Source organism: Tachyglossus aculeatus, chromosome 22 (genome assembly GCF_015852505.1).
Source record: "Tachyglossus aculeatus isolate mTacAcu1 chromosome 22, mTacAcu1.pri, whole genome shotgun sequence".
Lineage (NCBI taxonomy): Eukaryota > Metazoa > Chordata > Mammalia > Monotremata > Tachyglossidae > Tachyglossus > Tachyglossus aculeatus.
The window spans coordinates 27,426,514-27,448,388 of NC_052087.1; the positions used below are offsets into that span (position 1 = coordinate 27,426,514).

The window sequence follows — 21,875 nt, forward strand, 5'->3', positions numbered from 1 at the left end:
TTCCTCTTTGCTCATTTTGAAGCCAAGGGTTAAGTTTGTCCACTGTCCAGTGTGGAACTGCCCTGGCTTTGGCCTGTGTCAACAAGACACTAAACAGGGTCAAGGAGATGGTATGAAATCCAGGAATGAGTTGCTTGAACAAGTTTTCCTTGCTTTCCCCTTGCCCATTGACATTATGGTGCCTAAAGTAAAATTCAATCAATCAATAGTATTTCTTGAGTGCTTACTCGCTAGGGAGAATACAATACAGTAGAATTAGTAGACACTGTCCGTGCCCCAAAGGAGCTTAGGTGAGCCATCCCACCAACAATTTCAGAATAGAAAAGATAGGAGAAATTGCTTTCTCTTCAAGTATAAGTCCAGCTGCCATGTCTCCTAGCGCTGAAAACAACCTCCATCACCTCTCACAGGCTACCAATCTCCAGCTCTTGGTTTCCAGGCTTCTCTGTATGGCAAGCTTTTTTTCCTTCCACTGTGCCCACAAGCAAAGAGAAAACCTTCCCAAGTGTCAGCACAGAGAGAGGAGCCAACATGCCATGTGTTAATTGCTTCAACTGGTGTGATTAGAATGAGAGGAACAGGGTGATTGGAGGAGGAGCAACATATGCTCCCACCCACCTGATCCACGAAACACTTTAAGACCTCCAAAGGGAAACCACCAATGAGAGTTTGATTGACTGAACTGTACGGTCTTTGAAGAGCAGGGATCATGTCTACTGCACACTCTTAAGTGTTCTGCATAGAGTAAGTGCTCAATAAATACTATTGATTGGTTGAATGAATGGAAAATCCAAATGCTTCTCCAGACTGTAAGCTCCTTGTGGGAATAATAATAATACTATTTGTTAAGCACTTACTATGTGCCAAGCACTATATTGAACATTGGGGTAGATACAAGATAACAACATTCCACAAGAGGCTCACAGTCTAAGTAGGGAAACAGGCATTGAATTTCCACTCTGCAGATGAGGGAACTGAAGCACCGAGAAGTCAAGTGACTTGCCCAAGGTCACACAGTAGGCAAATGGTGGAGCCAGGATTAAACCCCCGGTCCTCTGACTTTCAGGCCTGTGCTCTTTCCACTAAAACCACACTGTCTCCTGTGGAATGCGTCTACCAACTCTGTTATATTGTACTCTCCTAAGCACTTGGTACAGGCTCTGCACACAGTAAGCACTCAATAAATAGGTTTTAATATGAATGCTTGACCACTTATCTGTATCTCCCCGCCGGACCACCAAATGTTTGCTGGAAACCTCTTAAAACTAGATTTCTCTGCAATGTTCTTGAGAAATGTAATCTATTCAATTAACAGAATACCTTTCTCCAGGGACTCCAAGGACAATATAAACGGCCTTATTTATCTTGGACCTAAACTGGGGGCCTGTATTGACCACTCCCTTGTAGAGATGGCAAGACTGAAGCACAGAGAGCTGAAGTTATTTGCCCAGTATCATTCAGTGAATTAAGAGCCAATGACAGGGGGCCTGACTTCTGGAGAAAATTTTATCTTCTAGATCATATCGCCTCTCTGCGTAAATGCCATTCCAGGGGTAAGTTTTGAAATGAGAAAAAGGGGGCTCTTTCAAATGGACCAGTTTCCTTTTTCAAGCAGGCCACTCTTCCAGAGCAAGGGGAACACCCTCCGGAGGGTAATGTATCAGAAGCTTTTTGAGGATGCGGCTAAAGATGTTGGATAAATTTCCATTCCAAACTTGCTATTTCCCTAATAAATTAGAACAGTAAGTTAGCATAGGGAGTGTTGGTGAAGGAGTCTCCCATCAAGTACACATTTGCCCTGAGACTTCAGGACCAAGAAACTGTGTGCAGAAATCGATGCTAGAGCTAGTAGTTTGCACTGCACCATGACGCTCTCTCCCCCTAGTCAGTCTTGTTATCACTAGGGCATGGAGGGCAACAAGGCAGAGGGAGCAGGGGACATCTCCGACTAAATCTCTATACGGTGACTTATCCACAACACTTTCCTCGCTCTGAACAACCTCTCCGTGTGGCAGTGAGAGTGGAGGCTTTGTATTGCTGAATGTGAGTACCCCAGTACGGTCTTTCAAATCTCCAATCAAGGAATGAGCTGGAGGATGGTTGCGGGAGTGACTGGGGGAGGATAGGGAAAGGGAAGCACAGGGAAGGTTGGTCAAGGGAGGGACAGAGGAAGGCAGTCGGGGAGGGGAAAGGATTCTTTCTAATACCCGATGGCGGCGGCGGCAGCAGCAGCTCAGCCCTGGTCTATGGGTGGAGCGGGTGCCACATGGCGATCTGCCTGCGGGGGTTCTTCAGCATCTCCTCCCAGTGGCTGAGCATGGAGCCCGAAGCGTGGAGGCCCAGGCTGCAGCGGCCCAGCACGAGGGTCTGCCCGGCTTCGTCCTGACCGAGCATCTCCAGCTCCACACTGGAGGCCCGCAGCAGGTCCTGGGGCACCTCGAACATGATCATCTCGTTCCACACCGGATTGATCTTATGCTTGGCCCGTTTTGTCTGCTTCTTCTTCAGCTTCAAGGCCTGGTGCTTCAGCATCACCTTGACTGACACATCTGCCCAAGTGGCAGAGGGAGAGGAAGGAAGGGAAAGGAGGGTCAGGAAACAAGGGGAAGGGAATGATGTACAATAATAATAATTGTAGTATTTGTTAAGCGCTTACTAGGTGCCAGGCACTGTACTAATCACTGGGGTGGATATGGGCAAATCGGGTTGGACACAGTCCCTATCCCATGTGGGGCTCACGGTCTCAATCCCCATTTTACAGATGAGCTAACTGAGGTATACAGAAGTGAAGTGACTTGCCTAAGGCCACACAGCAGGCAAGTGTCAGAGCCGGGATTAGAACCCATGACCTTCTGATTCCCAGACCCATGATCTACCCACTATGCAAAAGGTAAGTTTCTGGCCCTCTGCCTCTTTGGTTCTCAAACTGTGTCCTGTTGTCTGATAAAGGGATTAGCAGCTCTGGTGTACGGAATGCAGAGGAGAAGAAACCTGTCCAGCTTCCGTGCAGTAACTTGGGATCTGGTAGACTGTACGAACAGGAGCGTGGGGGGAAGAAAGGATGACCAGAGGATGAGGGAGTGAGTGAAAATAGGGAACTCAGTCTTTCAAGCAGTTCACATGAGTTCCTCTGAGGCCTACAAACTCCCCAGTGTACAAAATACAGGTAATTTCACTTCGGTAATTTTCCATAGTGTCTGCTTAACGCGTACTTTTTATGACTTCGTTTCACTAAAATCCCATCAGGACTAAAGCCATTAGCTATGGATAGAGACTTGGTCCCAAGCATTTTATGTATATATCCATTCATTATATTTTGTAAATTATTTATATTTTAATATCTGTCTCCACAACTAGACTGTAAAGTTCATTGTGGGCAGGGAACATGCCTACCAACTCTGTTGTATTGTTCTCTCTCAAGTGGTTAGTACAGTGCTCTGCCCACAGTAAGTGCTCAATAAATAATAATAATGATGGTATTTATTAAGCGCTTACTATGTGCCAAGCACTGTTCTAAGTGCTGGAGGGATACAAACCATTGATGATGACTTTAGTAAGGAGCCATTCTCAAGTACTACAGGAGAACTAAAGAACCAGCATGGCCATCCTCCCCAACACAAACTGTGTTTTCAATACACTTTCAGCCAAGTCTCTGGGCTACCTTACTTTATCCCATCTGCCTCCCTACTGTTAACAAGGTTTACTGAAATTTGAGATCAAATTTTATTAGGTACATGAAAATGGCTCCCACATTCTAAGAAAAAGTGTGATAAGGTTTGCTAGGTACCACATCAGGGTCTGGTCAATTATTTTAATTAGGATTACTGTGGCTAATTACTTTTCTAGGTTTATAGTTCTAATTATCACCCCTGGATGGTGAGTGTGTTATTTCACAACAGAAATTTGAGATGCAAAGTAGTAGGGCCTGATTGCCCCAGAAGGAAGCTGAAATGGAGGGTGAAGAGGTAAGAAACAGTGTAGCCTAGTGGATAGAGCACAGGCCTGGGAATCAGAAGGACCTGGGTTCTCATCTCTGCCACTTGTCTGCTGTGTGACCTTGGGCAAGTAACTTCACTTCTCTGTGCTTCAGTTACCTCATGTATAAAATGGAGACGCAGGCTGTGGGAAGTGGACTGTGTCCAACCTTGTACCTACCCCAGTGCTTAGTACAGTGGTAGAGAGTACTACTTAGTATAGAGAAGCAGCATGGCTCAGTGGAAAGAGTAGGGGTTTAGATCAGAGGTTGTTGGTTCTAATCCTGGTTCCGCCACTTGTCAGCTATGTGACTTTGGGCAAGTCATTTCACTTTTCTGTGCCTCAGTTACCTCATCTGGAAAATGGGGATTAAAGACTGTGAGCCCCACATGGGACAGGTTCACAGAATAACCTTGATCATTTAACCTTGAACAATGATTATAGAGAAGCAGTGTGGCTCAGTGGAAAGAGCCCGGGCTTTGGAGTCAGAGGTCATGGGTTCAAATCCCAGCTCCACCACTTGTCAGCTATGTGACTTTGGGCAAGTCACTTAACTCCTCTGGGCCTCAGTTACCTCATCTGTAAAATGGGGATTAAGACTGTGAGCCCCACATGGGACAACCTGATCACCTTGTAACCTCCCCAGTGCTTAGAACAGTGCTTTGCACATAGTAAGTGCTTAATAAATGCCATTATTATTATTTGCTTCTGTCTAAGGATTTAAAATGCAGAAGTCACACTTTCCAGGGAAACCAGGGAGCCCACTTGTCTGCCTTCCCCTCTAGACTGTAAGCTCTTTGTGGGCTGGGAAAATGTCTACAGTGCTCTGTATGCAGTAAGGACTCAATCATTACCATTGATTGATTGCTACCCTGAGATCAGGAACCAAGAAATCTTGCCATCCGACCAGGTCAAGCCAGGAGACCATGTTTCCACTCTAGTTTTCCTGAAGAACCCACTTCTCTCCCAAAGTTCCCCGCTAGCACTAAGGAAGGCCCTGGATCCTGGGCACTGGGAGAGTGTGATTTTGCAGACGATCTGGTGCATCTAATCCAAGATGGAGCAGATTTCTACTGCCTCGAGCCCCACTTTGCACACCCACCTCCCTTCTGCCATCACCCACTCTCAGCTGGTGTGGATGGAGTGATCTGCCAAATGCTGGTGAGTGAGAGAAGGGCTGGAACTAGGTAGGAAAAGAGAGAGGGAGAAGACCCTGAGTTGTGTTTTAGTTAGACCCAATGTGGCCTTTCTCTCCTCCTAGATTGGCCCAGGATTCAGTGCAAGCATTCAGCCCCGTCTTCATTTCTCCTTTCTTCCTGAACCTTCTCACATCGAGTCTGTCTGGATGCAGCGGGACATAATGCCGGAAGAAGTAGTTTGTGCGTTTGTGAGCAACATCAGACAAGGTACTTGCAAAAATGTGAGTGTTCCTTCAGGCAGAGTTTTGTAAGAATGCAGCCACCACAACAGGGGCAGCCTGGTTGTGCGATCTTTGCAATCCCCCCTTCCAACCTAAATATATACATTGCGTGTGTGTGTATGTGTGTTAGTGTGAGTGTGTGTGTTCGCAGGTAGGGGCAGGGAACGTGTCTGCTAATTAGGAAAAATTAATGGTATTTGTTAAGCGCTTACTATGTGCAAGGCACTGTACTAAGTGCAGGGTTTGGACAAATCGGGTTAGACACAGTCCCTGTCCCACGTAAGGAACACAGTCTCAATTCCCATTTTACAGATAAGGTAACTGGGGCACATTTAAGCAAAGTGACTTGCTCAAGGTCACACAGCAGACAAGTGGCAGAGCTGGGATTAGAACCCATGGCCATCTGACTCTCAAGCCCGTGCTCTATCCACTACATCATCATCATCATCAATTGTATTTATTGAGCACTTACTATGTGCAGAGCACTGTACTAAGCGCTTGGGAAGTACAAATTGGCAACATATAGAGACAGTCCCTACCCAACAGTGGGCTCAGAGTGTAGTGTACACACTCCAGTGCTTCTACAGAGAAGCAGCGTGGCTCAGTGGAAAGAGCACGGGCTTGGAAGTCAGAGGTCACAGGTTCAAATCCCGGCTCCGCCAATTGTCAGCTGTGTGACTTTGGGCAAGTCACTTCACTTCTCTGTGCCTTAGTGACCTCATCTGTAAAATGGGGATTAAGATTATGAGCCCCACATGGGACAACCTGATCACCTTGTATCCTCCCCAGTGCTTAGAACAGTGCTTTGCGCATAGTAAGCACTTAACAAATACCAAAATTATTATTATTATTATTATTACACCATGTAATTCGCTTTTATTGTATTCTCTCAAGCGCTTAGTACCGTGCTCTGCATATAGTGCTCAATAAATATAACTGGTTGATTGATTCAGGCACACATTTGAAGGCATGAATAGAAGCATCGGAACACCAGCTTTTCACCATATATCACAGATATCCTCGCCCCCTCTTGGCACACAAGCTGGTAGACCTCGCTCTGCCTCACTTACCTTTCCCCAGGAGATCTTTTGACTGGTTAGAGTGCAGATTCTTGGCTTTTATCAACACTACAAGGAGGCGGTTGGCTGCCGGGAGGTAGCTGATAGAGAGCAGAACTTCACCAGTTCCAGCTGCCAGCTCCTGAAAGACAAGGAGAGAAGCTGATTTGGTGCCGGATCCTTCTGGACCGGGATGGGGTCTGTCAGCCGATCGGCTTTCTGAACCTTCCAGGGAGCTGGGATGGAAGCAGGAGGCTCTTCGTTCTTCTCAGACAGCTGCCAAATGATGATAAGAGCTAGGGGCAGCATCCCAATCTACCTCCCATTACACACATTTGTGCAGCGTCCGCACTTCCGACATCAATTCCATCAAGCGCTTAGTCCGGTGCTCTGCACACAGTAAGCGCTCAATAAATACGATTGAATGAATGAACTTGCTTCGAATTTCAATCGCAGGATTAAAAGGACAAGGAGCAGGTCCAGCCACAGACCCACATAAAAACAACAAACTGGAAGGATCCCCACAGATTCATTCAAGGGCAAGAAGAGCCTCTAGGGAATCAGAAAATATCAGCAGCTATGCCTGCTGCTCTTAGCTAAGAGAGCAGCATGGGATCCTATTTAGTAGAATGAGGATGTCTTCCAGTGCTTAGAACAGTACATTGCACATAGTAAGCGCTTAATAAATGCCATTATTATTATTATTAAGCTGTATTATTATTATTATTATATATGTCAATTGGGGCTTTTTTAAATCAATTCTGGAGATTTCCTTTTTTTATTATCGTTATTTGTTAAGCGCTGACTGTGTGCCAGGTACGGTACTAAGCGCTGTGGTAGATATAAATTAATCAGGTTGGACACAGTCCCTAGTATTCATTCAATCATATTTATTGAGTGCTTACTGTGTGCAGAGCACTGTCCCATATAGGGCTCACACTCAATCCCCATTCTACAGATGAGGTAACTGAGGCAGAGAAAAGTGAAGTGACTTGCCCAAGGTCACACAGCAGACAAGAGGCTGAACTGGGATTAGGAGCCAGGTCCTTCTAACTCCCAGGCCCATGCTCTAACTGCTAGGCCATGCTGTTTCTCAGCGAGGGACTTCACTGGAAATGTCTGTTCCAATTTCTCTGTAACCTGGAGGGGGGAGAGAGGATGAAGACTGCAGCTTGCTATCTGAGAACACATTTCTTTAAGAATCAGAATTTGGTGTCTCACAAAGATATTAGTATGAGGGGCCAGTTGAACGATTCCAGCTGTAAGATACTTCCTAGTTCCACCTGTTTGTCTAATATGCTGTGGGGGTTTCCAGTTTAACACTGAGCAGGCCACAACACTTGTGAAAGGTGAGGATATTCAGGATCAGACTTCTTACTCCTGCATCCTTCCTTCTTTCCTTGACTCCCTTTCTTTTTTCCCCCACCTCATTCTCTGCCTTCTTTCTTTGCATCCTCCCTCATTCCATCCTTTCCTCCCTGGCCACTCTTCCATTTCTATTTAATCATTTTGGCTTTATGTTTAAGCTGCCTATGCAGTGGGATACCTTCCAGGGTCCCTGGTGACGCAAGTAGTATAGCTTTTCGCTAAGTGTTATCCAGCTAGAACTGGAACACAGCTCACTTGTCACCAATGTGACCGTTAACACATTCCTGACCAGCTATTGTAGCATCTCCTTATTTACGAGCCAGGCACTGCCCATCATTTGAATGTATGTGTCAATAATAATCAACAGCGAGAAGCAGCGTGGCCTGATGGAAAGAGCACGGGCTTGGGAGTCAGAGGACGTGGGTTCTAATCCCAGCTCTGCCACTTGTCTGCTGTGTGACCTTGGGCAAGCCACTTAACTTCTCTGTGCCTCAATTACCTCATCTGAAAAATGGGAATTAAGACTGTGAGCCCCATGTGGGACAACCTGATTACCTTATATCTACCCCAGTGCTTAGAACAGTGCTTGGCACATAGTAAGTGCTTAACAAATACCATTATTATTATTTTTAATAATAATGATAATAACAATAGTAATAATATTAAGCACTTATTATTTTTAATAATAATGATAATAACAATAGTAATAATATTAAGCACTTGCTACGTGCCAAGCATTATTGTAAGTGCTAGGGTAGATGCAAGATAATCAGGCTGGACATAGTCCCTTGTCCCCCATGGAGCTCACAGTCTAACGTAGGAAGGAGAACAAGTTTTGAATCCTCATTTCACAGATGTGGGAACTAAGGCCGAGAGAAGTTAAGTGACTTGCCCAAGGTGACCCAGCAAGCAAGTGGCAGAGCCAGGATCAGAACCCAGGTCCTCTGATATGCAGGCCCATGCTCCTTCCACTAAGTCACGATGCTTCTTTATATGCAAGTGCACACACACAAACACATATATACTTTGAAACATCCTCCAACCTACATCAAATATAGTTTCCAGATTTCAGAATACAGAGTGAAGTCCTGGACCCAGAAACAGAAATAACCAGCTCTGCAGTTTCCATGACTCTTGCTTTTAATAAGTTGTGCTCCATCACAGTCAGAGTAATTGTTCTTCTCAATTGTCATTCTCTCCAAAGATCCCTAGCCTTCAACAGGAGTCCCATATAGATAGAATTGTGGTATTTGTTAAATGCTTACTATGTACCAAGCCCTGTACTAAGAGCTGGGGTAGATACAAGATAATCAGGTCCCACACTGGGCTCACAGTCTAAGAGGTAGAACAGCAATTGAATCCCCATTTTACAGATGAAGGTAGCGAGTCACAGAGACATTAAGTGCCTTGCCCAAGGTCACACAGGAGGCAAGTGGCAGAACTGGGGTTAGAACCCAAGTCCTCTGACTCTAGGCCCATGCTCTTTCTTCTAGACTGTGAGCCCACTGTTGGGTAGGGACTGTCTCTATATGCTGCCAACTTGTACTTCCCAAGCGCTTAGTACAGTGCTCTGCACACAGTAAGCGCTCAATAAATACAATTGATTGATTGATTGATTTCTTCTAGGCCATGCTGCTTCCCTACAGATATGTGCCATTTACCCAGGCAGGGCTGCCTGTGGTCTGTCTTCTCCTGCCTAAAGCAATGTGATTGGCAGGAGAGATTTTTGTTTTGTTTTTTAATGGTATTTGTTAAGCACTTACTATGTGCCAGGCACTATACTAAGCACTGGGGTAGATACAAGCTAAGTTTGACCCAATCCATGTCCCACATGGGGTTCACAGTCTTAATCCCCATTTTACAGATGAGGTAACCGAGGCACAGAGAAGTGAAGTGACTTCCCAAGGTCACACAGCAGACAAGTGGTGGAGCCGGGATTAGAACCCAGCTCCTCTGACTACCAGGGCCGTGGTCTATCTACTAGGCAAAGTAGCCTCTCTCAGCCCTTTAGGATTTCTTCTATTCTAGAGAATGGGTTTTCCTGTTGCCAAAGCCTGGGCTTCTTCTATAACTACCCTGTGTCAGGGAGGTGAAAAGAGAGGAGAGGTTGGGACAAAGATATCAGGAACACCTGAAAGAGGACCCTAGCCCTATGGGGCGGGGGTCAACCACTGAAGGAAAAACTGGTGCTGAATCAACCCCCAAGTATTTCCCAGTCCCTTCCAATCTTTGCTTCTACTATTCTGTGACAGCAGCTTCAGCTCTACTCAGTTCCCCTCTACATTCTAGATTCTTGCCCTCTAAACTGTAAACTCACTTTGGGCAGGGAACATGCCTGCCAATTCTGTTGATTGTACCCTCCCGGGCATTTAGCGCTTAGAACAGTGCTCAGCACACAGTAAGCGCTCAATAAATACGATTGAATGAATGAATGAATTTAGAACAGTGCTCTGCACATAGTAAGCACTCAATAAATACTATTGATTGATTGTCAGTCAGCCTCACAGCACCTCTCCGCCCCCATCTCTAATAGTAATAATAATAATTATTGAGGCATTTGTTAAGCGCTTACTGTGTGCCAGACACTGTACCCGCGCACTGGGGTGGATACAAGCAAATCAGGTTGGACACAGTTCCTGTCCCACGTGGGGTTCCCATTCTCAATCCCTATTTTACAGATGAGGTAACCGAGGCACAGAGAAGTGAAGTGACTTCCCAAGGTCACACAGTAGACAATTGGCAGAGCCGGGATTAGAACTCACAAACCATGCTCCATCCACCACGCCATGCTGCTTCTCTAGAGGAATAGTCTCACTAAGGCTAGCCAATTTTACTCCAAAAAGCCTCTCACTAATACTGCAAGGTTCACGGCACATAAAATCTGGGAGCAAGTAATCATGTGAAGAACAATATTCTTTCACAGGGATGAGCAAGGTTCTCCTACATCTCCTTGCCAATCTCCTCACCAGTCCTCACCAATCTCCTCACCAGTCCTCACCAATCTCCTTCCTCCAGTGCCAGCCCAGCTCAGGGCTGGTCTTTTCCCCTTCCCCGAGTTTTGATTTATTCAAGACCTGGATTTCTTCACAGGTCAGCGAATACATCAGTTATGGCTGCTGCCCTAATAGGAGCTCAACATCCACTGCTGTAGTGAAACCCAGAGCAGGGAATCGTTTCAGCTTCCAGGGATTCCAAGTTTATTAACCTAATAGACCAGAATGCAAGTTCGTCTAACCGGGTCCAATTCTGTGACTGTTTCGCAAGTCCCTAATCATCGGACTAACTGTAGCATGTTTCAGACTTTTACTGTGTCTTCTTACCGTTTTTAATAGTAATAATTATGGCATTTCTTAAGTGTTAAAAGCACTGGGGTAGATACAAGGTAATCAAGGTGGACAAAGTCCCTATCCCGCATGGGGTTCACAGTCTAAATTGGATGGAGAGGAATTTAATCCCCAATTAACAGATGAAGTAACTGAGGCACAGAGAAGTTAAGTGACTTGCCCCAAGTCACATGGCCTTGGGTTCTAATCTTGAATCCGCCAGTTGCCTACTGTGTGACTTTGGGCAAGTCACTTAAATTCTCTGTGCCTCGGTTACCTCATCTGTAAAATAGGGATTAAGACCGTGAGCCCCAAGTGGGACATGGATTGTGCCCACCCTGATTATATCTACCCCAGCTCTTAGTACAGTACATGGCACACAGTGAGTCACAGTGAGTGCTTTACAAATGCCATAAAAACAAAGTGGCAGAGCCAGGATTAGAACGCAGATCCTCTGACACTAAGGCCCATGCTTTTTCCACTAGGCCATGGTCCTTCTGCTTTACTCACACAAAGGTTGCATGGCACTTATATCAGTTTTTCAAGTTCAAAATAGGGGGTGGGAGGGAGGGGAAGATGATAAAAATAGTGTTTTGACTAGATCACGTTTCTCTCCTAAAGTCAAATTGATCAATCAGTGGTATTGCTAGGATGAGTTCAGTAGAGTTAGTAGACACAGTCCCTGTGCTCTAGACAGTTTACAATCTAGTGAGGAGCTAGATTATCAAGCCAGTTAGGCAGTGGCAGCTATCATAAATTCTTCCAAAAAGCAAAGTTTCCAGAGGATTGTGGACATTCTTAACCAAACAGTTTCCAGATTTAAGCGTAGGTGATGGAGGTCTGAATCCAGAAACAGAAATAAACTAGTTCTGCAGTACCCTGTTTCTTCCTCCTCCTACCCCACCCCCAGCCAATATTATACTTTCCCAAAGTGAATTACTCTGTAAAAATTGCTACTTTTCACAAGTTCCTTCCCTGAAATCCTAAAGACCTGAATAGTAATCAGCTCACTCACTGAGTACAAAAAGATAACATAATAATTATGGTATCCGTTAAGTGCTGACTGTGTGCCAGGCACTGTACTAAGTGCTGAGGTAGATACAATCTAATCAGTTGAGGACACGGCCCCTGGCCCACCTAGGGCTCACACTCTTAATCCCCATTTTACAGATGAGGTAACTGAGGCCCAGAGAAGTGAAGTGACTTGCCCAAGGACACATAGGAGACAAGTGGTGGAGCTGGGATTAGAACCCAGGTCCTCTGACTCCTAAACCGGTGTTCTTTCCACTAGGCCGTGATGAGAAGTAGTGTGGCCTAGGGGAAAAAATACAGGACTGGAAGCCAGGACACTTGGATTCTAATCCCAATCCCACCCCTTATGTGATTTAGGACATATCAAGCAAATTATCTGTGCCTCAGTTTCCTCCTCTCCAAATTAGGAATGAAATATTTTTCTCCCTCTCCCTTAGGCTGTCAGCCCCATATGGAACATGAACTGTATCTAATCTAATTATACTGCATCCATCCTACAGCTTAGCCCAGTGCTTGGCACAGAGTAAACACTCATCAAATACCATAATTATTATTATTATTGCTATTTCTATTATTGTTGTCCCAGGACATGGGTCACTATCTGAAAACAGAACCAAGGCACTTTAGCTCTCAGTCAGCCAGTCAGTGGTATTTACTGAGCACCATGCTGAGCTCTGGGGAGGGTACAATACAATATTAAACAGACACATTCCCTGTCCATAATGAGCTTACAGTTCAGGGGGGAGACAGACATTAATATTTCTCAGTCCTGTTAGATCAGGAACTCTTTTACTATAAAACACATGGAGAAAGCAGTGGGCGATCCCAATTAGCTCTGGAACCCAGGAGACCCCAAATTCCGAGGCCCACGCCAGTCCTTCCTCCCCAAAGGAACCAAATCGGCTCTTGGGATAACACCAAGGCAGAAGGAGAAATACCTTCTCAGAGGTCTTCAGCTCTCCGCACTGGGCAACTCCCCAGGACACCCCCGGGCCGGCCAGGCTGAGCTTCATTTCCCCAGCCACGCTGTGCCGGGAGAACCTGTCGCAGTTCCTCAGGGTCAAGGTCAGGATAGCGGCGGCGAGTTCCTCCTCGGCCAGGGGGAACACGAGGGCTTCCTCCCAGACCGTGCGCGGCAGCCTCTTCTTCAACACCGTCTGGGCCTCGGTGGTGCCCGTCCTGCTCGTCACGCGTCCCTGGATGTAGCAGTCGCACCCCGCGTCCTGGTTCCCCGTCACTGCTGCAAAGCAGAGATAGGGCAGAGCTGGAGCAATGCAATCCTAGAAGCCTCTCGGGAGCCATGCTCCCAAGAATCCTGCTGGAGATTCCAGGTGGCTGGGAAGGGGCTTAAATTAGAGCCAGAAGGATTTATGAGTACGGGACTGGATCTGAAGGCTATTGTGCACTGGGACAGGCCAAAGGATTTGTACTGTCCTTTCCACTCAATAATAATAATGATAAAGACGGTATTTGTTAAGTGCTTACTATGTGCCAAGCACTGTTCTAAGCACTTGGGCAGATACAAGGTAATCAGGTTGTCCCACATGGGGCTCACAATCTTAATCCTCATTTTACAGATGAGGTAACTGAGGCATGGAGAAGTTAAAAGACTTGCCCAAGGTCACACAGCAGACAAGTGGTGGAGCCAGGAATAGAACCCATGTCCTCTGACTCCCAAGCTCGTGTTCTTTCCGCTAAACCATGCTGCTTTTCTGATCTGCACTAGATCTGGGCAGGGAATGTATCTACCAACCCTGCTGTATTGTAGTTTCCCAAGCACTTAGTAAAGTGCTCTGCATTCAGTAAGCACCCAATAAATACCACTGATTGAGTGAGAAAATCATCTGTTGGGGAGTGCGGAAGGTACCCTGCTTGGAGGCCACTTCCAGCTTCAGGGTTCTTTCCCTTGATTTATCCTTCCCTTCCCTGCTTGGGCTGCTCTATCAGCCACTTTATCATTAATCTATTTTTAGCATATTTTATTTGATAGCTTACCTTTGCTTTCATCATTTTGTCTTACATAAATATAAGTTAATATATATATATATATATATATATACTATGTGAAAGTATTTACCTATATATCGGGCCATTACCGTTCTTCCATCTCCCACATTAGATTAGAAGGTTCAAGGGGACAGGGAACATGTTTTTTACTGGCTTGTTTCCCAGGTACCTAGCAAAGTGCTCTGCATATAGAAGGTATTCAAAAAGTGCTGATGATTATGAACACTGATGTTTCAGGAGCAAATGGCTCAAGAGAACAAACTGGCCATTGTTTTTTATTAGTGTTGCTATTATTTTAATAGCATTTTAAATGGCTCATTTTTTGTTTAAAGTATTTGGCCTAAGCATTTGGCAATGTCAATTGTTTTGCTTTTACATCTTTATCATTCATCCATGCTAATAGTAATCATAATACTTATTATGATTATGATTATAATAATTATGGTACTTGTTAAGCACTTACTTTGTGCCAGGCACTGTACTAAGCCTGGGGCAGATAAAAGCAAATCGGATTGGACGAAGTCCCTTGTCCTGCGTGGGGCTCACAGTCTCAATCCCCATTTTACAGATGAGATAACTGAGGCACAGAGAAGTGAAATGACTTGCCCAAGGTCACATAGCAGAGAAGTGTCGGAGCTGGGATTAGAACCCAGGACCTTCTTACTCCCATTCTGCTTCTTAAAATGATCTGGCCTGGGACACCATCTGGATAGTTGAGGGAGTTGGCCCCAGGAGTTGCTGGACTATGGGGTAGAATCTGGCTCGGGGTTCCTAGAGAGGTGGGATTATGTCTATCAGATCAAGTGCTTAGTACACTGTTTTTCACACACTAAGTGCTCAGTAAATGCCACTGATTGATTGGCCATTCTTCTCTACCGCTTTTCATCTCCTCTGAGGGGAACCAAACAGGGCTAAAGGCTCTGAAAACAGCTCCAAACTCAATGGGAGATAACAAGACTGAAATATCCATTTACCTGTCTGCAGCTCAAGCACTACCATCTCTCTTGGGTATTTGCTGCCAAAAAAACTCTACCTGCACAAGTAGCCAAAGTTGAACCATTTAAGGGGACTGCCTCCCCTTCAACCAATTGGCTACAACGAATTAAATCTTAAAAAAAATAAAATAAAATCAGTGGGAGTTTAAATAGACTGGACTCAAAATTTTTCTAAAACAGCTGAATCCCTGAAAATCTCGCTAGAAAGAAGTCTTATGTGGGGAGACATCTCTAAGACAATCAATCAATTAATCATTGGTATTTATGAATCACTTATTACGCACAGAAGTGCGTAAGTACTTGGGAGAGTACGATACAACGGAATTTGCAGACACATTCCCTGCCCAAAATGAGTTTACAGTCTAGAGGGGGAGACAGACATTAGTAGGAATAAATAAGTAATTTATAATAAATAATTTAAAGATATGTACATCAGGGCTCTGGGGTTGGGAGTGGGACGAATAGCGAATGTCTAAAGGTCACAGATCCTACTGCTTAGAAGATGCAAAAAGGGCAGTTAGACAGAAAAAAGAGGGCTTAATCAGGGAAGGCCTCGTGGAGAAGATGTGACCTTAATTTTGCTTTGAAGGTCGAGAGAGTGGTGGTCTGGCATATATGGATGGGGAGGGAGTTCCCGGCTAGGGTCGAGATAGATGACAATGTGCAGACACAGCTGCTGCTGCCTGGAAACAAGTTGGAACCCTGTAACTGGTGAGAGTTTTAATCTGGCATGGACAATCTAGACACAGATTTGTGGAATGTCAACAACCCTAGGGTCCGTCCTTGGTGCTGGAGAGCCCAGGCAGGAGAAAGGTTTATCTTAACTTACCCAGGAAGAAGTATTCACCTAAGTGGATACAATTTATTTTTTTTCTGTGTGTATGTAAGTATGCATGTGTATTTGTTAAGCGCTTATTATATGTTATGCACCATTCTAAGCACTGAGGTAGGTACATGTTAATTAGGTCAGACACAATCCCTGTTCCACATGGTGCTCACAGTCTAAGAGAAGGGAGAAGAAGCATTTAATCCCCATTTTACAGAGGAGGAAACTGAGGCCCAGAGTAGTTAAGTGACTTGTCCAAGGTCCCACAGCAGGCCAATGGCAGAGCTGATTAGAACCCAGAGCCTCCTACTCCTAGGCCTTTGCTCTTTCCACGAGGCCAAACTGCTCCTCAAGTTTGGCCAAGTAGATGTGTGAGCTTTTTCACCTTAAATATGTGAGTATCACTTTGATTGTTTTCGATCATCGGGAAGAGAAACAATTTGGCCAGGTGTTCTATCGCAGCAAGCATGGTGCCTTCACAATTTCTCTCTTCCTCAAGACAGCAGATGGCTTTCATGTGCGTGAAGAGAGTTGGATTGAACAGCGTTGGAACCACCCAGTTCTAGAAAAAGAGAGCTTCCACTAGTGAGTAATAATAATAATAATAATAATAATAATAATAATAATAATAATAATGGTATTTGTTAAATGCTTACTATGTGCCAAGCACCATTCTAAGCACTAGGGAGGACACGAGGTAATCCGGTTGTCCCATGCGGGGCTCACAGTCTTAATCCCCATTTTACAGATGAAGTAATTGAGGCACAGAGAAATTAAGTGACTTGCCCGAAGTCACACAGCTGACAAGTGGCGGAGGTGGGATTAGAACCCATGACCTCTGACTCCCAAGCCCGGGGTCTTTCCACTGAGCCACACTGCTTCTCTATGAATGCAAGGACTACAGATGTATGAGTGGAGGCCAGGAGTCCCACTACGTGGATAATAGGATGACTAAATTAAACACTTAGGTCAGACCTAAATAAACAAATTATCTATATTATTCAGACAAAAAAAATGCACTTTGATCCAAACTATATAGATAATTATCCAGGTAGGCATATTTTTGTTTAGGGGCTGGAATTAATTATCTGGACAAATAAAAGCCACCTGTATTATGTGGCCTGAATTTCCTGGATAATTTGCTAGTGTAACACTGCCTCAAGTGAAAACTTTTTCTTTCATCTTAATGAGAAACATATAGTCACAATGATTTTTAATAGCTTTAAAAAACCCCACAAACATTCATTCAACTTTTCATGGGACTCGATCTAGGTGTTTGGGAACCTTCAAAGAGTTTAAGGTCATTTAAGTGAAAGAATGTCTACAAGAAGAGTTTAAGGACCACTCTGCTGATTGGCCTGAATCACACACTTGCCTCTAGACTGTGAGCTTGTTGTGGGTAGGGAATGTGTCCATTTATTATAATATCGTACTCTCCCAAGAGCTTTGTAGTATAGTGCTTTGCAAACACTAAGCGCTCAATAATTGAATGATTATGATTATGATTAATTGAATGATAATGATTGAATGAATGAATTTACCTAAGGAAAGGATGACTGAAGCCCAGTGGCAGAACAGGTGTTGGAGAGGACATTATGGCTCCCTAGGAGGTCACTCTCTGACTGCATGCCTTTGGACACAATGGGAGCAGAGGCTAATGGGATCACTTACAATACCATAATTAAAGAACAGGAACTCTTGTCCCAACTTACTGCCCTTTCTGCCTCAGGCTCACTCGCTCTGATTCTGTTCCTTGAAGCAAGTACTTGAAGATGCCTTGGCTGCCCTCCCGTGAGCTGGAAGGAGGTGGACAATCTCACCAATAAAACGTGAAGGGTAAGAGGACAGAACAGATTGATCTTTTACCTTCCAGGAGAGACACAGAGAGCTTGGCCTTCTGTCGGTCATAGGTCAGGGTGTAGTGGAGCTTAGGTGCCTGGTTCCAGCTGGCAGCTTTCTCGGGGTTCCACGTCTCAATGACGCACACATCTTCCACCACACCTGCATTAAGGTACACACAGCAGTCACCTCTTCTCCCCCCGGAAACTTCCTTCCCACCCTCCCTCCCAGCACTTCTCCTTTTTCTCAGGGAGGCAGCAGTCTCCGTAGAATCCCAGAACCTCCAGGCATTCCATGGAGACTGGACCTTCTCCTTTTGTGTATGCTCCCAGGTTCCCAAGACAGTGCTCTGTAAACATCTGGTGCTCAACAAATTCTGACAAGGATGACAACATCTCCCTCTCAAGAGAGAGAGAGGATGGAAATTATCCTCCCCATTTTTGGAGATGGCAGCAATTGAGGCTCATTATTATCACCAAAAGTCCACCTTTAAAACCCTCCTAAAATTACATTTCCTCCGAGAGGCCTTCCCTGATTAAGCCCTCATTTCTCTTACCCACCCTACCCTCTGCATCGACTAGGCACTTGGATGTGTACCCCTTAAGCACTTTGATTCTCACCCCAGATCCACAGCACTTAGGTAAATATCCTTTTACTCTACGATTTCACCTGTTTGTAATTTATTTTCAAGTTTTTCTTCTTCTGAGAAGCAGCGTGGTTTGTAGATACAGTCCTGTCCTGGGAGTCAGAACGGACTTAGGCAAGTCACTTAACTTCTCTGTGCCTCAATTCCCTCATCTGGAAAATGGGGATTAAGACTGTAAGCCTTATGTGGGACAGGGACTATGTACAAACCAGTTACCTTGCACCAACCCCAGCACTAAACACAGTGCCTGGCACATAGTAAGTGCTTAACAAATACCACAGTTATTATTATTCTCCTGTGGACTTCTGCTCTTTATGGACTGGGATCATGTCTACCGACTCCACTATATCATACTTTTCCAAGTGCTTAGTACAGTGCCCGATATACAGCAAGAAGTCAATAAATACCATCAAAAAATCGTATTTGTTAAGCACTTACTATATACCAGGTACTGTACTAAGCTCTGGGGTAGCTATAAGCTAATCAGGTTGGACATAGTCCATGTCCTACATGGGGCTCTGTCAGCCATCGCCCCGGAGATAGGTTCGTTCAGTAATCGGCGCAGCGAGAGAGAGAGAGGCCGGGGACGGAGAGCCTGAGTTTTATATAAAATTTATTCCGTGAGGTGAATTGAATTATTTAATTGTTTAGGTGCAATTATGAATTGAACTTCCCTTTCCAGAGGAATGTGATTGATTAGTAATATTCGAGCTTCCCTAACAGGAGGAACACAATCATATGTTACTTGCACGTGGGTGAGGCGGCTAGCTCTCACCCAGGAGCACTTCCCACTCGGGAAGAATCCACGTGCTTTCCCACAAAGGAGGAATCCATTACATTACCCGCGCACGTGGTGGGTGGCTAGTTCTCACCATGTGCTCTCCCTACACAGGAGGAATCCACTTCTATTTCCCATCTGCAGCAGGGCAACTGGCTCCCACCCACGAACGTTCAGCGAGACACTCACCCATCCCGCGGCCCTACCCTCAGTGTGTTGGTTCTGGTTGCAGAGTGGGCGTCTGGCCTTCTGGGCAGAGAAAGACACATGGGCCACTGCTGCTGCTGCGACTGCTCCTCCTGCTGCTGCGTGACCTTGGGCAAGTTGGTGTTCTGCCCCAGAAGGTCAGAGGCAACAGGTATTTATCACTCTGCTCCTAGGCCATTCCAGCTTCCAGCCTCAGTTTATCCAATCTCTGCCCTCCCCCTTCCTCCATAACTGATTTGATTGCCACGGAGGCGAGGGACACCTTCTGTATTCCCGGCTTGGGCTGTCAATCTAGCAGTTTTGGTTGTGGGGGAGGTATCTCAACCTCACTTCCAAGTTCCGCCTGCTGACTCAGGCGACCACGAGATAGCATTCGACCTTGAGATCGTCGGTACCTCAGGGTCACCTTGGGACAGGCTCACTGTCTTAATCCCCATTTTACTGATGAGATAACTGAGGCGCAGAGAAGTGAAGCGACTTGCCCAAGGTCACAGAGCAGACAAGTGGCAGAGCCAGAATTAGAACCCAGGTCCTTCTGATTCCCAAGCCCATGCTCTATCCACTACACCACACTGCTTTTGGTTAACTGACAAACAGTCCCTCTGAATAGATGCTAGAAGCCACCATTTCTCTTTAGTCCTATAGAGGCTTGAAAGAGTTAATGTATTTTACAATGAGACCTCACTTATGAATCGGGAGCTACTTAGACTGTGGGAGAATCTGACTCATTACCATACTACAGGGATGTGTAACAAAATTGAGCAACTGCGGAATGTGGTGGATCATCATTCAATCGTATTTGTTGAGTGCTTACTGTGTGCAGAATGATAAATCATTCACCGGTATTTATGTTGCAGTTACTATGTGCAGAGCACTGTACTAAGCGGTTGGGAGAGTACAACAGAATTAGCTGACAAATTCCTCTCCCATAACGAGCCTACAGTCTAGGTGAAGAGTCAAAGGAGTTTGTTGCTTTCAATTATGTCAGGTTGAGCACGACTTTGGTGAGATAGCGACACTCAGAAACTCAGGGAGAATTTTACACTAGAGACTCTACTTCATTTGATCATAGTACTAGGACTGGCAGGACCCCCAGGAGATCCTTGAAGACCTGGCCAGGGCTATTTGGTAAGGGATGATGTTGCCAGTGTCTGCAGGGAAAATGGAAAGTAGTCCAAATCGGCGAGTCGGTTTCCAGTAGCCTCCGCAAGTCTGACTTAGATCAGAAGGGATGTTGGGATGGTTTGCTGAAAGGGCTTTAAAGCCAATCTGCACCTGATCCCAGCTCCCATCGCCAAGACTAAGACCGTGACATCGAGGACCTTACGGTTCACCCTGAAGTCCTCTCAGGTACACTGACCTGACCAACTTCCCCTTTTGAAAAGCCAGGGAACCAGAATATACAAGTGATTTGTGTGTTCACATGGAAAGTGGAATCACCACAGCCTTCTTCAGCCTTGCAGAAGCGGCGTGGCTTAGTGGAAAGAGCCCAGGTTTGGGAGTCAGAGGTCATGGGTTCTAATCCCACCTCCGCCACTTGTCAGCTGTGTGACTTTGGGCCAGTCACTTCACTTCTCTGTGCCTCAGTTACCTCATCTGTAAAATGGGGATGAAGACTGTGAGCCCCACGTGGGACAACCTGATTACCCTCTATCTACCACAGCGCTTAGAACAGTGTTTGGCACATAGTAAGCACTTAACAAATACCAACATTATTATTATTATTATTATTATCATCATCAACGGGCTCAGTCTGGTCTGGTCTGGTCTTCTAGACTGTGAGCCCACTGTTGGGTAGGGACCGTCTCTATATGTTGCCAACTTATACTTCCCAAGCACTTAGTACAGTGCTCTGCATACAGTAAGTGCTCAATAAATATGATTGAATGAATGAATGAATGAATGGTCACTTATGTATCTCCCAAGACTCCCAATGAAGCCCCAAACCTTGGTCTCCCTCTGAATACTCAGACCTTTGGGTGACTGGTAGTCATTCCTCGGCCTACTCCACTTCAGACTTATAATAATAACAATAATGTTGGTATCTGTTAAGTGCTTACTATGTGCCCAACACCGTTCTAAGTGCAGGGGTAGATACAAGGTTATCAGGTTGTCCCACGTGGGGCTCACAGTCTTCATCCCCATTTTACAGATAAGGTTACTGAGGCACAGAGATATTAAGTGACTTGCCCAAGGTCACAAAGCTGACAAGTGGCAGAACCTGGATTAGAACCCACAACCTCAAGCTCCCAAGCCTGTGCTCTTTCCACCAAGCCACACTTCTTCCATAAAGGACATGCTTACATTCTGGATATCTGAGGAAGAACGAATCAGGTAATATTCCCTCGCATTTAGTCGCAAATGAGCTCCAAGGAGCTTCAAGGGCTTTAATAGGCTCCAG

The 21,875-nt window shown here is 45.4% G+C and overlaps 1 protein-coding gene across 1 annotated transcript in view; it reads right to left on the reverse strand.

Annotated features, from left to right (window-relative positions):
* Positions 1–1,117: 1,117 nt before the first annotated feature.
* Positions 1,118–21,875, reverse strand: part of SYT13 (synaptotagmin 13) — a 40,365-nt gene continuing 19,607 nt past the window's right edge. Inside the window, exons 3-6 of the mRNA XM_038764672.1 lie at positions 17,871–18,005; positions 13,115–13,416; positions 6,466–6,595; positions 1,118–2,549 (exon numbers count right to left, since the gene is read on the reverse strand). Coding sequence (XP_038620600.1) covers positions 2,245–2,549; positions 6,466–6,595; positions 13,115–13,416; positions 17,871–18,005 — 872 coding nt within the window. The 3' untranslated portion in view covers positions 1,118–2,244. The remainder of the gene's footprint in view (positions 2,550–6,465; positions 6,596–13,114; positions 13,417–17,870; positions 18,006–21,875) is intronic.